The sequence below is a fragment of the Ipomoea triloba genome, chromosome 6 (genome assembly GCF_003576645.1).
Source record: "Ipomoea triloba cultivar NCNSP0323 chromosome 6, ASM357664v1".
In the NCBI taxonomy this organism is placed as follows: Eukaryota; Viridiplantae; Streptophyta; class Magnoliopsida; order Solanales; family Convolvulaceae; genus Ipomoea; species Ipomoea triloba.
The window spans coordinates 25,754,910-25,773,739 of record NC_044921.1 but is presented as its reverse complement, the minus strand read 5'-3'; the positions used below and the strand labels follow the sequence as shown (position 1 = coordinate 25,773,739).

The window sequence follows — 18,830 nt, the reverse complement described above, 5'->3', positions numbered from 1 at the left end:
TTTTTTTTTTTTTTTTTTTGTGGAAATTAATGTGCATGCATGAATATAATGCTTTGTGAAAAACACCACTTTGATTAATGCATGCATGCTTTGGATGAGAAATGGACACTTGTCCTATGATGAGTGGTTTTCTTGTTTTGAAAACCCTTTTATATTCAAAACTTGTACACAAATATCGTTGTATTTCATAAGTCTTGTCTTTACCAAGAGAAAGACGAAAGAGAACAAACTGTGAGCCAAGCCAAATCAGGCGACTTTTAGAAACCCCTTCCCCACTCGAGTGCTAAGTTCAATTCAGGTCAAATTTCATGTTAGGGCTAATACGTAACCTTTTTATCCTACTTTGAAACATCTTAGGTTTGAAGTTGAACAATTAAGCCCGCACTCTTAAATTTTACTTCCTAACATGACATGTTAGGATTGATTCAGAAAAATAAATGAATCATAGTTTTTATTCATTTCTCAATAAAATTTACTAATCTAGACATATAACGAGAATTTACCCTTAAAGTATTTATTCATTTCTCAATAAAATTTACTAATCTAGACATATAACGAGAATTTACCCTTAAAGTATTGATTGATGAGTAAACTTATAATTTTCCATCTCTTTTATTGCCCAACAAATATACACTAAAATGCAGTCTACTACTATACCAAAAGAATTAACTCCAATGAATTAAATAATACAGTTACTATCATAATGAAAAAAAAAACACATAATAATTAAAGTAAAAACCACAGTGGTTCTTACACTTGCTATCTCGTTTTTCTTGCTAATGTACTTGATTCCTTGTTTTTCATGACTTTAATTAACCAAGCTTTTACTTTATATTGTCGGTGAAATTTCCAAGTTTTAATAATTCCTTAAACAACATGGAATAATTGCCTAAACCAGACATGGTACATTAAATCATGCTAAAATAAACTGTAAAAAATAAAGTGTAAACCCCACTAGCTAGTTTCAATGGGTTCTTGGTGAAAAATGTTGAATTCCACCCACCCTAAACGGGCCGGGTCTTCCCCTCGCAGGCATAGATATTGTATGACAGGTAAATCTTGCTATTTAAAGTTTCCAAATAAGAAATATAATTGGGAGTGCAAATTCGCTCTCACAGGATTTAAATTAGTCTTTAAAAAAAATGACTGCTTCCATTAAACACTATTTCAACTTGAGGTTCAATTTCAATGGATTCTTAATTACCACTTGGGAGAAAGACCATAATGTAATGTTGAAAATGACATAAAGATAAGCTAGATTAATGTTCAGCTAATTACTTAATTAAACTTTAATTGTACTTCTTGCAGCTTGCCTAATCAAAGCTAGCTAGTAAAATTAAAAAAAAATAAAATAAAATTTATACTTTAGAATATGATAAGAGGAAATGAATAATTAATTACAAAAAAGTGACTTTTAAACTCAAATTTAGTGAATCATGCATTTCCCTTTCTTGTAAAGGAACGAGATTAGTGTAATTTGTCCCTTAAACATCAAATCAACCAACAGGAATTTTAATTAATTAATAATTAATTATTTAATATATTAAAGATAATAGTCATGCATGAATCACGACAATTCTTTTTTTTTTTTTTTTTGAAAGTCACGACAATTCTTATTTCACTCAATCTATGGAAGCAATATATTTAAATTTAACTAATTAAACATTTAAATTACGGCGGACTATTTTTTTTTTTTGTTATTTTATTTTATAGTAATGCTAAATTCCCTTTTGAATTTTGATGCTGCCTTACTCGATTATTTTTTTTTATTATTTTTTATTTGATTATTAATTAGATCTTTAAAAAATTTTAGCGGGGTCGAGTATTTAAAGAGTTCTATCATTAGGTTAGTAGGGGAATATTTTGAGAGTTTATAAGAAAAATAACATTTTTTTAATAAGAGTAATGTATCAATTGATGGGAATCATGGGGTAATCTTGGATTAATTTGATGTAAAGTATTGATTAAGGTTGGAATGATGGTGCGTTAGGTCTAATAGGGTATAACTTGCATTGCATGCTTATTTAGATGTCTAATCAATCATCAAAGGTAAAAATTGGGAAGAAACAAAAAATATAGATAGAATAATAAGTGAGGTGAATCTTGGCACTTCCGATTTGACTCTAATTATCATTTGTGTAGTATAATTACTATTTTAGTTGCACGGGCATTTCTTCTTTTACCCAAACAATGATTACCTTTCTTTACTCAACAATTCACCCAAAAGATTGCATATATTATATATTATGTCAAATTAATTACATTAGTTTGGTACATTTGAGAGCGTCGAATTCAAATGTATCATTTCGTGCCTATCAAAAAGTTTGATTCAAAACTCTTTAATCTAGTGTACCCTTATAAGTTAAGATGACATATAATTTTGGTAAACATCACGTTGTGATATTATTTACCATGATAAGGATCTCAATCTCACTTAGCACTTTGTCGTATTACAGCTTGGATTAAGCCGTGAGGTACATCGTGACTCTTAGGGCTAATTAACTCTTTGAACCTTGTGTTACGTTGCTAGTTGTGTTGTGATGCCGACCATGATGCTCCATGCTAGGTTTCTAATTCTCGGCTTTGCGCTGACAGTCTAGGTCATGATGTTAGTCGGAACATTCAATCTTTAAAATTTAGTCTTCCAAATGTTTCACTGCTCATCATCCTTATAGTTACATTAGCAGTCCGCTCACTAGCTATCTAAAATTATTAAATTGAAGATAAATATTCTTCACACATCACACGTGTGTGTTAATTAATACATTATTCATTACAAGATTGCACCATATATACAAGTATATGACTTTTTGTTTCACTTAATATTTATGATTTGACCAATGTATGATCTTAACTTAAATAATAACGTCAATATAATTTAATATGAGTAATACACATAAAATTGTGGTCATAATATTTGAATTTGTAGTACTTATTTTAATACAAACGATCTGTCACCAATGAAAAATTCAACCAATATCTATCGAAGGTCGCATAACTGTTCAAATAAGATGTGCCAGAGCCTTGCATCGTACATACAATTAATACAACTTTAATTTGTGGAAAACATGTTGTAACGTAACCTACTAATCTTCTCTTTTTCTTAATATTAATTGTTTAATTAAGCTTTGACTGTTTTAAAATTTACAGGAAAACTCGTTGATGCAACTATTTAAAAGTGTGTTCTAACTCTCCTAAGAGGTAAATTAGTCTATAATTAACCAGCTCAAACCCATTATACAAAGGAGTAAAACATTTTTTAAAAAATTATTTACTTGATGGCTTCATTGGTTAAAGAGATATAGATTATATACTCACAAATGTCTCCTCAAATAGTTTTTTTTTTTTTTTTTTTAAATCATAATGGTATTTCAGATGGGTAGTTGTTTCATTTTCTCTATTTTTAGGGTTTATTTTCACTTTTAATTTTTCCAAATTGACAAGGGTAATTAACTCCATCAAATGACAACTATCAGCTCTAATGAATAATCTCATTTAGAACTGTCAAAATCAATTTTACGTCTTAAGTCAGTTGTCTCTCCCCTTATATAAGTACTGGTGGGTTTTAATTTCGACCGGTCACAAAAGTACAGGCCTCAAAAGCTCACCATGCTTGGCCTGTGGGTATAAGTAGAGCAGACTTGGTGCATCGTCGACTATATATATATTTTGTTGAAGGGTCACACTTGTGTGAGACTGTCTCTGGATCCTTATACGTGAGACGGGTCGGGTCGGGTCAAAACACCATGCAAATGTCATACTTATATGTGCAAATGTCATACTTATATGCTCAAATATAACACTAATCAAGAATACAATTTTTGTTACTTATTAGAGAAAAAGTAATACATTTTTCATAATAAGTAATGTTGACAAGTGTTCCTTACTTATAATGGCAAATATAATACTTTTGTGCAAAAATGTAATACTTTTAAATCGAAATGTAAAAGTATTGTATTTTCCCTTAAAAGTATTACATTTACCCTTATAAGTAACAAAATTTTTATTCCTGATTAGTATTACATTTAAGCATATAAATATGACATTTGTGCATATAGGTGTTACATTTGTATCTTGACCCGACCCGTCTCATGGTGAGACGGTCTCACACAAGTTTTTGCCTTTGTTGAATATTTGGATGAAAATGATTAGCCTCAAAATATATGAATATAATTCAAACAATTATATACTCACACAAAAACCCTCTAAAATTTTCAAAAGAATTGGATAAAAGATTTTTTTTTTTTTTTAAGAAAAAGGAAGAAGAAGAACTGAGGCGTGAGGAGTGGGGAAGTAGTGGGCCCAGAGCCTATTTTTTGAGCCCACCTAAGATGACACATAAAACCCACCTAGGTTTACAAGACAAGCCCACGTGTGCATCAGGAAGCGTTGACCCTGGCCCACCTTGACCAAATCTCGTCCTTATCCCTTTCTCATTCAACACCCAACTACGTAATTATACCACCTTTTTCAACAAACCTACATCTCATAAATTTTCTGTATTTCCAAACTATAATACATTTAAAAAAAATTGTTCTATAGAAGTTAGCAGTGTATAGTAAGACCCATGACAAAATACCGTGTTGATCTGATAACATCAAAGATATGATAAGACATATGACGAATTATTTATTGATAAGATAACATCGAGAACAACAGTATTTCGTTTGGCTTATAAGTGTGTAAAGACCTTCTGAATAGAGTACATCCATTATTTACAGTTGATTGTGTTAGCGTGACTTACAAATATAATAAGTAAAAAATATTAGTATAAAAGTCAATGTATAGAAATACTATATATACCTTTCTTCTCTATTAAGCACATAAGAATACGGCACATGGTTCAAGGAGAAAATATATAATATAAATAATAAATATATTTTCTTATTCTGGAGAACTAGCAAACTAATATAAATATAAAACATTTGGTAAACAAATGGGGCTTATAATTTTGTTTTTATTTGCATTTGTCAAAAAGAGTAAAATTTAGCAAAAAGAAAAAAATAATTAAAAACAATTGTTCTTCAGTAGACATGACAGGAAACAGAGTCATACAGCTTGCAACTGGACGTATTTTATTGGCATTTAGTAATTTTATGGTTTATTTTTTATATTTAATTTTTTGGAGATCATATGTTTGAAAGACCCGTAATTTGGCCGTACGGTTTAATTTGACCCATCGCAACAATGACAATTTAGTATATACATTGTAATAACTATTACTCTATTTTAATTTAAGAATATTTATACATGAACAGATATTACAATGTAATATAGTCAGTAATATAAAAGAAAAAATACTAGGCTTCTTGTTGGGCATATGCATGTGTCATAGTGAATTGATAAGAACACAAACACAAGAGATAGGGAGGTAATATAAACTTGTGTGTGGATATGGACCGGACTAGTTGAAGGATTTCTTTTGATTCACCTTTCAAAGACATTTGGCATCGTGCTTCCGTAATAAAAAATTTTTACCCAAAATAGAAACAACCAAGTAGAACCTACACGAAACGTAATAGTGTGCGCCACACCAATATTGTCGGCAATAAAGAGTGAGCGCATGTAACACAGACACACACACACACATATATATAGTTGAAGGGATAAGGATAAACACAATTATAGAGCGTGTTTTTATGGATGAAATGGTAAAATGGAAAAATTATGTACATATAGATTCAAAAATATTAGTATATATGCAACTTAGTCAATATTTTGGTTACAGATTACATCTTAGGACACAGAATCGTGTCTTGATAATCGTAGTGTGAAACAATACGCAATACAGTAGGTTTCTTGTGGGCACAAGGCACTAGTCTTTCCACTTAAGAAACTATGTGCTGAATCTTATCTTATTTATCCATAGAAAATATTAAGTACACCCTCATTTTCTACTCTCTTTCACAAATTATTATATAAACACTTTTCCTGAAGTTTATAAGATGAAAATATCAAAATGAAAAAATAAAATTTGAGAGTGCATATTGTATAACTCTTTATCCGTTCTGTCTATGAGGGTTACTTTTGCACTCTATCCGATAAATATCAAAATTTCCCTGTGGCATGGCCTGATCTTCTGGCCATATTTGATGCTCCAAAGATTTGGTAACCTTTTTAAGATTGCATCCATAAACAGTGTTTACAGGATAGTACGAATTGAACACTACATGCACATACACACTACATAGATAGCGCAGCTATCGCCGCCATTAAATCATGCGAGATTCGATCAATAACGATGAGCGTTGAACATATTATTATCATCGGACAAGACATTCTTCCACTGCGTATGTACTCGGAAGAGTCAAGGATTTGAAGAATCGTTTGAATTTTAAGACAAATTAAATCTGAGCCATTCACTACTGCTTGCTCCTCAATTCTCTGAGATTAGTGTACAAAATGTACAGTTAAGCCCACTCTCCTCGTGCCAAGAACACCCATAAAATCGTCGAGAAGGATATGTTGAAGAGAACCCGATAGAAATTTAAACACCTATGATAAAACAAATTGACCCGAGGGTCACCAAACTTCGGCTGGCCGGGTTGCCAATCTTGAACCCTAGGTCATCTTCTTAGGCCAAACTGTGAGTCTCTTTTTTACAAATTGACCCGAGGGTCACCAAACTTGGACTGAATTGCCAATCTTGAACCCTAGGTCATCTTCTTAGGTCAGGCCCTGAGTCTCTATTCTTGAGTCATTTTCAATATCTCTATTAACTTTCTTTTCGAGATTTGATGTCGATTGGACTGGATTGCCAATCTTGAACCCCAGGTCATCTTCTTATGCCTTGAGTCTTTATTTTTGAGTTGTTTTCAATATCTCCATTAACTTTCTTTTCGAGATTTAATGTCGATTGGGTATAAGATATTTCATTCTTTATAGATATGTTTAACGGTGTCCATTTCTGATATGTTTATAACTACTATTTTCTCATTCTACCGAGGCACACAGAGTCAATATATTACCAGATTAGGACTCGAACTTATAACCTCCGAAGTCACTTCGTACCACCAGATTATAAAGTCATGGCATATAAAAAGCTATATAAAACGTTGCCAAACTTTTTATTTCTTTTTGCTTGTTTTACCAAAATTACAGTGGGTAAATGGATTCCTATTTTGGATATGCTTAGATATGAAGTTGGCATTATTTGTGGAGCAAATTCAATGAATCGCAAGTTGGGTTTAGGTGGATGAAAACCGAATAAAAATTAAAATAAAAATAAAGAACACAATTCAAAGATGAGCTCTGAACCATCTGATCTGTGTCTCACTCCCATACACAAAAAATAAACCGACATTCTTAAAGAAAAGGTCGTGGAGGTTAAGGAAAGTGCATGTAACTTCCCTACAACTTGTACATCTGTAGTGTGAACATACCACCCCAACTTGCCCACTGCATGTAGTAAAACATTAAAACCCCAAAAAGGACAAAAAGTAAATAATATACGTGTTCTGCTCTGCATAGGCCATACTGGCTAAGCTAGTTACCTAATTTGTATGTTACATAATTTTTTTTTTTGTTTATTTAATCCTAATTGAAACATGGAATAAAGTGTCAAATTTGCCTTCTTTTAAGTTTGGCATATAATTTAATTATGTTTTGGGCTTGTTGTAATTATTAGAGGTCGTTTGGTTACAAAGACAGAATTATATATAATGGAATAAATTATAATTCTGTTAAATAAATTAGGAATAAGAATAGAATTATTAAGAATTTTATTATAATATTTGGTATATATGAGAATTGAAAAAAAAAAGTATAAAAATAAACATATTTGTGTAATTGTAGCTTTTAGGGAAAGATATGGGATTATTAGGAAGGGTAGTTTGGCCCTATTCTAATCCTAGGAAGAAAGTGAAATTTGTAATTCCTTAAATTTGCAATTCCGATCCTCCCAACCAAACTCTGTAATTTTCTGTTTGAAATTAAGTGGGAAGTGAATTACAATTTCTTTATACCAAACATGTCATTAGTGTATAAGTATTTGAGAGTCTAGTTAAGACACACCTTGCTATTTATCTCATTTACTAGGGTTCAAGGAATGAGTGGTGAGTGAGCCCTTATGTTTAGGGCTCAAACATATTTAAGTCTTATAATAGAGAAAATTTCAATGAAGTACTTTCTTTTAGTACTACTGACTCTGTTACAATGCAGTATTTGTTCATAATTATTTCCTCAACTCTCTGAAGTACAAAAAGTCGAGGCTCAAACTGACAATAGGAGTGCAACTTGGTGCCACTAGACTACATGCACGATCTTGACAAAATATGGTAAACTAGTACAATTAGGTTATAACTTTATGTATTCAATAGGTTATGAATACTATTGTTGTGGTGCTAATTATGCTAACATATAGAACTTTAATGCTCACATGGTTCATAATTATACAATTTATTATTTTACTTTTAAATTTTTTAAAGAGCAGATACTCTGATCTTGTTGGTTTAACCACTACACGAAGTGGTTCTCTCAGATGGGAGTCAATATCACACTTTTTTCTTAAAATATCTACAATAGATAAAATTTATATTATGAGATTTATCTCAAGTATTCTCGTCCAAGAAGTAATCATCTATTGCGAGAAAGAACTAGTTTTTTAAATATAAGGGAGTATGTACGTTGTTCCAATTTTAACAACTGTTCCATTGACGGCAGCTTGCGGTTCAACTCTCAACTTTCCCCACCTTTTATATATCCTTTTCACTCGGATTTTCTGTAAAAAAGAAAACAAATAAAAACAAAAAAAAAAAAAACCAGAGCTTAATTATCTTTGCTTGAACAACTTGCATGTTCATAAAGCTCAGACGAACGAACAAGAACTAGTTTGAAAGGTGACAGAGTCTTTCAATATCAATTTCTCGCCGAAATCTTCAAAGGGCCTCCATAATTTTCCGAGAAAAAATCTGGGTAAGCCGTGATTTTTCGTTTAAGGGTGGGTGGGTACATGTGTTTGTCTATAAAGGTGGCGAACCGACGAGATTCCGGCGAATATGCCAGGTTTCCGGCAACGGGGAGTGGGGAAGAATCGGCTTCGGCTTCAGCTTCGGCTTCGGCTTCGGAAGGCGCGTCCGAGTCGTTCGATGAAATGATTCGACGGGAGATACAACAGGAGGCGGATTACTTGTTATCGGCGGCGGCGCCTGCGCCGCCGCCGATGTTCTCCGGGTATGGACAGTCCGGGGAGATGACGGCGGTGGTGACGGCGCTGACGCAAGTTATGTCCTCCCAGAGGTCAGCCGGAGAACAGTGGAGGTTTGGCGGCGCCGCCGCGGCTCCTTCGTTGGCCGGCAGGTATTCCGTCAATTCGCCGTCGTCTACTTACTCGTCGACGAGCTCTAGCTCCGGCGCCGGTCAGAAACGGAGACGTGAACAGGAAGAAAGTGTTAGTCAGATTCCTGAACATGTTCAAAGGGTTTACGGAGGGTTTGGAGAATTTAGAACTCCGGCTGAAACAACCTCGTCCTCTGTTAAATCTGGTATGTATAAAATTTCTGTTCCTTAATTTCTCCAAAATTCTTGATCCCTTTTTCATTCTTTCAATCTTCAATTCATACAAAATCTCAAAATTTTATCATCATCTTCAATTTCCTCCCAAATTTTCTTTACCTTAATAAACATTGGGGGTCAATAGATATCTTAAAATTTTTTACTTCTCTCTTCAATCAAATCGACATCATAAAATTTTGTAACTTCTATAGTTTAATCAGTAATTATACCCCAATCGATATTGCTGATTAACATCTTAGAATTTCTGACTTATCAATACTGCTAATTAACATCTTAGAATTTTCTGACTTATCAGCATGGTTAATTGACATCTTATAATTTTTTGATTTATATGTTTTCTTTAATTTTAATTTTAAGGATAAAGTTTGTTATTGCATGTGTTAGGAAGGTGTGAACATGGTTTTGTGGCATTTTTTGACTTTTTAAACCTCTTTTATTTGTACATATTTTTGGATGTTATTGGTTTTGAGGTTTAATGTTTTTGCAGAGGAAGGTGGTGGCATTGTGAGGCCGCCGCCGGCGGCCGAGACTGCGGCGGCGACCGGCTCCGCCGCCGCTACGTCGGAAGATCAAGAAACGGGAGAAAGGAGGAGAAGATACAGGGGAGTGAGGCAGAGGCCGTGGGGGAAATGGGCGGCGGAGATAAGGGACCCACACAAGGCGGCGAGGGTTTGGCTGGGGACGTTTGACACGGCGGAGGCGGCGGCGAGAGCCTACGACGAAGCCGCCCTGAGGTTCCGGGGAAACAGGGCAAAGCTCAACTTCCCGGAGAACGTGCGACTAATGCCGCCGCCGCCGCAGCCACGGCCGCAAGCGGCGGCGACGAGGCTGCACGCGCCGGCAATCGCTTCGCCGCGGCCGCCGCTAATGCTCCCAGCGCCGCCGCACGCGGCGGTTCACGGCGGCGCCGGCGGAATCTCCGGCGACTACTGGGAATACTCTCAGCTGCTCCAAAACCCCGGCGAGCTCCTCAGCCAGCCGCCAAGAAGCTTGCTAGAGCAAATGTACTTTGCGTCATCAATGGCGGTTTTGCATTCTCATTCAATGCCTAATTCATCATCCGCCGCCTCTGCTTCGCCCTCCTCATCTTCTTCATTTCCCCTGCTCTTCTCCGCCGCCCAACCGTCCACCGAATCGAGCTTTTTCCGGCCACCGTCCACTCAAAGTCCGGCGACAAGTTCGAATTTCCGGCCACCATTCTGGACTAGCTCTGCCCATTATCCCCCCTCTTCTAGTTAAAACTTCTCTAAAGGCCTCTTCTTTAATTTTTCCCTTCATACAAAAAAGATATAATTTTTTTTTTCCATTTTATTATGAAATATATCATTTTCAATTTTTGGGGAAAGAATTAAAGGAAGGAAAAAATATCATACAATTATTGGGTAAATTTATGCATTTATTATATTCTTAGCTTGTTCCAATTTTTTGTTTGATAGATTACTTAGCATTGGAATATGACTATTTCGATTAATGTTATTTGAATCATATTTTATTTAATATTATAACACTTCATGTACTTATATTCAATTAGTTAGGTTAACTATATTCAGTATTCCTCTTTATACATTTGTAATAGTAACATTTTTAATAGTAAAATAAAGATTGATCTAACTCGACAACTTAGGTTCTTTGTAACTAGACAGCTAATGCAATTATAGGATTTGGTGTGATTTGAACAGAAGATAGACGCAAGACATATTTAGATTGAATTTAATCTTCATCGATTTTTTTAAAAAGAGAAAAGAGTTTGTGAGAGTAGTCTGAACTTAATTATTATTAAAACATATGATTTTATAGTACAATTTATATTGAAACAATGAAACTAGGTTAGGCACTATTGTTGTCCTGATCAAAAAAGGGGCATCTCATGATGTTATTTAGGTTTCTTAGACACACAGTTTGGTACTGAGGATTTGATGTTTTTGGCCTTTAGGAAACCCAAACCATAAAGAAACTTGTGGAAGCTAAGGCATTCAACCTGTCAAGTTGGTCTGATATGTTCCCTTTTTCTGCAATTTATAAATTTTTGCCTTTGGATTTTTTTAATGGTTGTTTTTTGGACTTGTGGTCTTATCCCTATGTGAGCAATTAATTAATTAAGGTTGTTTTTTTCATGGTCTTATGCGTGACAATTAGATTTACGTATGTACTTGTGTGTAATATTTTATAAGGTAAAGTCCCATCAAAGGATTTTTTTGTGTACGTAATCAGGCAATTATGCTTATCCTAATCTAGTGTTAGTGGAAGTCTTTTATGGGGCACAATGAGTTTAAGTTTTGGGTAAATGCCCTCTCGCTATCGCTCCCAGAATCTCTACCCTTTAAGGTCATGTAAATGAGGTAAATTACGAGATGTATGATGTACAATTAAAAACCTAATTTGTGATTTCACGAAAGTATTGTTATTTATAGGCTCACTCTTTAATTTGTCACTACGTCGTAATAATAGAGGTATCCAAACAAGTTTAACCCATTGAGTCAGCCCCTCCGCCAAGTACCAAATAAGGTAAGGGTTGGATTAAGGTTTTAAAGGCACATCAATATTATTAATAATACTTTAAAATTTTTTTTAACCTTTTTAGAGTTTGGCAGATTCCACTCACCCAACCAAATGTAGGCTTTGGCGAGCTCCGCCTACCCCGTCAAATGGTAGGCTTTGGTGGGCTCCACCCACCCCGCCAAATGGTATGGTAGGTTTTGGCGGGTTCCACACCTACTGGCCAACTTTGATAGTATTATATACCTGTCCTTGGACGGGTTCTTTCATTTTAAGCATATATTACTTCTTAGCGATACCAAAAACCCCAACTCCTATCCAACTATCCAAGTAAACAAGTTAGAGAAAGAAATTTGATTTCTATAAAGTCTCAAAAGTTCGTTCAAACATCCATCATATCAAAAACCGTCTTTCTAAAAATAGGGTTTGATAATACTTTAACACCGAAACCAACTAATGAACTAAAAAAGTAATTTGGTAGGTGATGTGATATGGTATAGCACAAAGTACAAGGTGATGCATAATTGATAATTACATACGGATTAGTAGAAGATAATAATAATCCCATGATGGATAGATGAATGGATCTTTGTTTATGTTGTTGTCTTTGTGACGTTAACCTGTTTGCTCTTTGGTAGCGTAGAAGAATGAGATTCTGCGGGCATTGTTGTCACCTTTGTCTATTTTATTTTATTTGCACAAGATTTTTCATTAATAAAAATCTCTTTTGGATAAGACACTGCGGAGTATACGAAGAACAAAACTATGCACTCGTCAATTTTAGTAGTCATAGTTTATATATGAATTATGGTCTAAATTTCTTTCTTTTAGACCATTGATATGTTACTTTGAAGCCACATCATGTTGCTTTCAAATTGCTTAAATTTTTAATATATTGAGAAAAGTAGGGGAGGCTAAAATAACGGGCAGTGGGACCAGTATTGTAGGTTTATCTTTAGTAGGTTTATTATATTTTGATACATGTTTAGTTGTGGGTATCGTAATAGACCATGTTAAACTATAGAGTTTATATAGATATTCTTATTAGAGTTTATTGTGTTCCTTGAAGTTCTACCCAACATGAACCGAATTAGTGTTATACTAATTAATTGGTTGAAGAAACTCGTAGTTATTTAGACAAATAAAACCCTAAAGTGGCATTTCCGCCTTCTGTTCTTGGCTTGATTTGTTCTACTACGAGGCCCTAACCATAGGAAGGACTTTTAATTAAGGCGAGTTTTTAGGCCCTAACCATAGGAAGGACGTACTTTAATTTTAATTAAAGCGAGTTTTGAACTCCTGTTCTCTCTTAATGGATGGGAGTGCACAGTCATTCATGCTGACACTTGGCAGCAATAGCAAACCCTAATTGACTCAGACTAATCCCCGTTTGCACCATCGGACCAGCCCAATTAAGGGACAAAGTGCTGACCAGATTAGTTTTTTCATCCAAGAGGGGATTTGAACTCTGAACTTCTATTTAAAGGATAAGACGGCACGGCCACTTACACCAATATGTCGCATCGGACCTTATTTAAAGAGCATTATTTCACTTTATGTTGTTAAGTTAACAAATCTTGAACACCAAACTTTACTGAATTATATAAAAAGGAGCTCTAATCCTTTTCACTTGAACCAGAGATGGATTGCTATTCTGAAATAGATGTGGACATGCACCCAATTTGGATATGTTTGTGTGGGACACCAAAGTGTTGGAAAGGAAAATTCGTGGGTCAGATTTCTCCACGAGGACTGCAACAAGTAGATGAAGGAATGTACAAAAGCCTAATTCAAATCACACTATTATACATATATATATATATATATGGTGTTGATAGTGAAATGGGATTTTGTTGGACTATTGTATCCTTCCTGGCAGGAGGGTAGGATAATACTGATAAATATATGGTTGCAATCATAAAACATATATCATCCCCAATCATGCAAGTGGTACCCTTTTGAATTAGCATCCAAATTATACCATGTGCCAAACCTTGTTAACAAATAGTGGGCTATGGGAAAAATGTTATTAACAACAATAATTTTCGGAATAATAATTGATCCATTTTTGTGTTTTGTCCACATATAGAACAGTTGTTTTAGTGGTATTGTTGCTTTGAGCATGATCATTTTTTTATTCTTAATTATCATTTATGATGAGGTGACTGATTTTTTATCATCGAGTAGAGAATGATCATTATTTTTGTCAATGACAGCCATCAATCAATGTTCAATGAGAGGTCTATGGGAGGTGAAAGTAAGGCACAGTTACATAGAATAAAATCATACGGCAGAATTTTAGCTAGAGTTTCCCTTCAATATGATCGAGGTTGTACTTGACATATAGTCGTCAAGTCACCCTTCAACACTTTCTCATGGAGGATTGGTATGAATGTGTGATATTCCTTTGATTTTAATTTCCTAGTTAGATTTGGCAAATGATGGGATTATCCATCCATATATATATATATATCAAGATGTTATTTTAAAATTATTATAACGCGCTTCGAAAGAGATGTCTAGTGGTGAAATATAATTCTCATACCAAAATGTCACGAATTCGATTATTGTCAATATCTTCTCGATTAAGTCCATTGCTCAAAATCTTCCTAGTGTTGATTTACCTCTCCTATGTGGTTTAAAGTCTATTACACAAGAGCAACAATACGTTATTGTAATAAAAATAATACAAATATTTAAATCACTAGTTTAATAACTCATTTTACCCTTTTAATATAATATATTTTTAATAGTACAATGCCATGCTTTATAATGGTAGATAAAATGTCTACAAAGATAACAATAAAAAATAATGTTTTCAAGTTTTAACGTACGAAACCTTAGCTTTTAGCTACACAATAACGTTGGGTAGCTGCCCTTAGACGACCTTCCTTCTCTATTATTCTTTCCACACGGCTTTTGTCATGTGCCTTTCTTTTTTGGTATGCATTATTATTAAATGCAATTATTCTACACTAATTGTTTATTATTATTGGTAATGTACGTTTAGTAGGTAATTTAATGGAAGTTAGGACCATTTTATTAAATTCGTACCCTATAGACAAGGCATTAGGTACATATGAACACTAGTGCATGCACATTAATCCACACTAGATCATTCATCAACCAAACTAATTTTTATATATATGATTTCATCAGTACTCATTCAACAACCAATTTCAACCAACCGGTGATTGATAATAGTGATGAACATAAAGGGGACAAATGAGTAAATTCACCCGCAAGTTATGCATGAGCTATTTACTTCAAAATTTCTGAACTCAAAACTTTTTGACTCGTGGAGTCTCTCACACCTCTCATATAGTTGAAATTCAAGCTTTTAATCAAATTATAGCTATATATATATAACTACAGTTTGAACTCAAACTCAATTTAAACCAATCAAAACGAGCTCGAAATTTTTATAAAATTTAGCGAAACTAACTTTTTATACCTGGTTGAGCTTGAACGAAAACTCAAATCACTAAGTATTTTGAGTTCAAACTCGATGCTATCTAAGTTTTAGCAGCCTTAGGTTTGGAACAAAATTTGGTTGTGGTTTCCCTTTTCTTGTTTTTCATACCTAAAATAGAATGTCATATTCTTTTCTAGAAAGAAGCTTCATGCCTTCATCTTCCTCTTTGAGGTCACTAAGCACGCCACACATACATCACGTGACCAAACAAAATTGAAACTACAAACGTGGGTCCCACATATACATACAAACCAAGTTCTTATCATGATCTAATCACTTTAGATGATAATTATTATTAATTTTTTTAATTTTCATATATCCCTATACCTAATTTAAGGAGAATTCTAAAATATCGATTCTGTTTTGATTGTATTAGTTAGAATTGAAAGTAAAAAAGTAATTAGATTGTATCGCACGATGAGATTAGTTATGTTTGTATTATGTATGATTGTAGGACCTCTCAAAGGATGACAAAATATTCTTTTATGAGTTTTAAGATAACTGCATTATCAGGATTCGAATTTGAGATCTTTTGTTAAATTATAAGAGACACATGTATATCATCTTATTAGCATTCTCATGTGTTTTATTCAAATTATTTGAAGAGAATCAAATTATTGCAAAAATTAGTCCACATAACACTATAGCTAGTGAAATTGACAAGACACGTGTTTTAAATCTTATTTTAAAATAATTCTTGATAGAACATTATTGGTTGTTTACCTACCTATGTTTGGGTTAAGAAATTTGACAAATTGCAGCAGCGTGAGTACCATATATATAATCTTTATTTTCTTTTATTTATATTTTTTTCTAGATGCACAACCTTAATATTTGATTAGTTCTTTAATGATGTTTACACATGAAAATATTATTAGTGTCAGAAACTTGATTTCATCATTAAAATTTTATTATTATAGGATTTAATCATTAAAAAAATTTATTTTCTCTTCATCTATTATTATTATATAACCTATTAAATTGTCAATTGGTTGCGTAGAGGGGAGTAGGGAGCCTCCCTTATGGAGGCATTGTGAAAGGCCGGGAGTTAGTCGGCAATGAGAAATCTATATTGGGAGCAGAATAGAGTCGTAAATGTTCTTATAACGTGCTCGATCTCTTCATTATGGTTAGAGTTTGCAATGGATTGATCAACCTATCTATGCCAGATGTGCAACAAGCTATGTTGGGAGATCGATGCTCTGATCTTGGAGTTTTCTTGTTCAGGAGAGTGTGAGATAAAGGGGTAGAATCATGATCTTAGAGTATCTACCCTCTACTCGTTCTAAAATTAAAAATTTTACATTCAATCTTTTAAGTGAAAGTCTGCAACTATTGTTTATATGTGCGCTCTGAGTGAGCCTACCTTATATCCCTAGCTACAAAAAACTACATGCAAAGAGATAAATCTGTTTACGTTGCGCTTTATTATTGTCGGCATGGTTTAATAATTTGCAAGCATAGATTAGGGGTAAAGGATGAGGTAGCGTGGAGGTGGGGGGTGGGTGGTGGAGTTTATCAACTTCAACACTTGGCAATTTTTGGTACAAATTTTTTGTTCTTTTTCCTCCTTTTTGCTACCTTTTTTGTTTTTTTCCTGCTTGCTTGGTGACATTATTACAAGTAGCCGTTTTGATACATGAAAAAAAGGGTACAATAATCCGACACCTCATTGATTGGAAGTGAAGTGTTACTACGTTTACCACTAATTATGAGTCCACCAAGATGATCATCATCATTCACATTTTTACTTTGAAGCACCACTAGCTAGGGTACTCGGTGCCCCATCATGTATATGTTTGAAAGGAATATTTGTTTTGTTGTCGCCGAAATCCTTAGTGTCTTGTGACTTTAACTGTCAAAAGATCACAATGAGGTAAACTAGTTTAGATTGTTTAAAATTGACTGACTCAAATCGAAAAGGATAATAAGTCATTCTCACTAAGAGTCAAACTTGGAACCTTGTGGGTTACCAAGCCAGCAATAATCTGACCAACTTAGTAGGGTTGCTCGATAATTTGTTAGATAATTTGTTTGGTAAGATATTTCCTAAGTGTTCATTAACCATATCATATTATAAGATGACAAATGTAGCAAACCAAAAATCATACTCAAAATTACTCACTCATTCAATCAAACACCATGACATTCAATGAACTTGAAATTAGTCCAATTATCAAAGTTTGATTCCACTCAAAAGTGACCCGGACCAAACTTATACTCCACACAAATCACAATTAAGAAAATGACAATGGAAATGTATGTATCATGTATGTTTGGTCCGATTGCCTAACCTAATTCTAGAACAATTCCTTCATTTCAACATATTTTAGGCATTTTTAATGGATATCTTGCTATATACTTAGTTTCAACTGTTTCATTTTAACATCATGCAAATGTCATTTATCTTCTTTGAAAAATAAAATTATTCTTACACATGATCTGTTAATATATTCTTCTGTATACATGATCTGTTACTATTTTTTTAATATATGATACTACTACAAATTGGAGTGCAAGTAACTATTTATAATTATACACTTTATATCTCCACAACTGTGAGATTAATCTGAATTTGGTCAAGATCATGCATATAGAACTTGATCCATACTCAGAGGTAAGAGCTAGTCTAAAGCTCTTTTAACTACGTATAAGAGTTTATTATTCGACTTTGTAATTTATATCTCACTTAATTATCAATTCTCTCGATTTGTTAGGTTAAAAGTATATATTTTAAGGGTTGTGGAATAATAAGTTGAGATATGGCAAATGAATGACACATAATTGAGATATGGCAAATGAAAATGTATTTGAGAGTTAACCTAACTTCCCATAGGTTGGTAAAGGTCAACATTCTTAGGTCATACTTGCACACCAAAAATCTATGACTTGAAGTGACCATTCAAAAACAAAAATGTTTTATGGACAAAATCAAAATCTATCCTTTGACCATGTATATTAGTTGAGAAATTCTTAACAAATCAGATGAATGTTTCGTTATACATTATGTCGAGTCGAAGCATAAGGCCCTTTCGGATTAGGGATTCAATCTTTTGGGATTCTTGTACTAGAATGTCACAAGTTTAATCCTTTAACGAAATTTACCCCGTACACACTCAAATAATAATTGCGAATTTCCCTTGTCACTCCAACATGTAAAATCCAACTTCTCGAATAATAATTGTGAATTTTCCTTATCACCTAAAGGTGTTAGGTCCAACCTCGGTCGCATTGAATCCGCATTACTACACTTGTGCATCAAACATAACACAATCCGTGTACTAATCGACACCTTAAATTTTTTCCTATAATTAATTATTCTAACTTCACGATACAATCAATGAAT

General features: G+C 33.7%; 1 protein-coding gene across 2 annotated transcripts; it reads left to right on the top strand.

Annotated features, from left to right (window-relative positions):
- The first annotated feature begins 8,661 nt into the window (after positions 1 to 8,661).
- On the top strand, positions 8,662 to 11,010 carry LOC116023250 (ethylene-responsive transcription factor ABR1-like). Of its 2 annotated transcripts, XM_031264239.1 has the most exons (3): positions 8,663 to 8,913; positions 9,004 to 9,482; positions 10,001 to 11,010. In XM_031264239.1, the coding sequence occupies exons 2-3, from the start codon at positions 9,092 to 9,094 to the stop codon at positions 10,750 to 10,752; spliced, it is 1,143 nt and encodes a 380-aa protein (XP_031120099.1). In that variant the 5' UTR covers positions 8,663 to 8,913; positions 9,004 to 9,091; the 3' UTR covers positions 10,753 to 11,010. The 2 variants fall into 2 exon arrangements, with proteins under 2 accessions (XP_031120098.1, XP_031120099.1); XM_031264238.1 differs by having other exon boundaries at positions 8,662 to 9,482.
- The last annotated feature ends 7,820 nt before the right edge of the window (positions 11,011 to 18,830 follow it).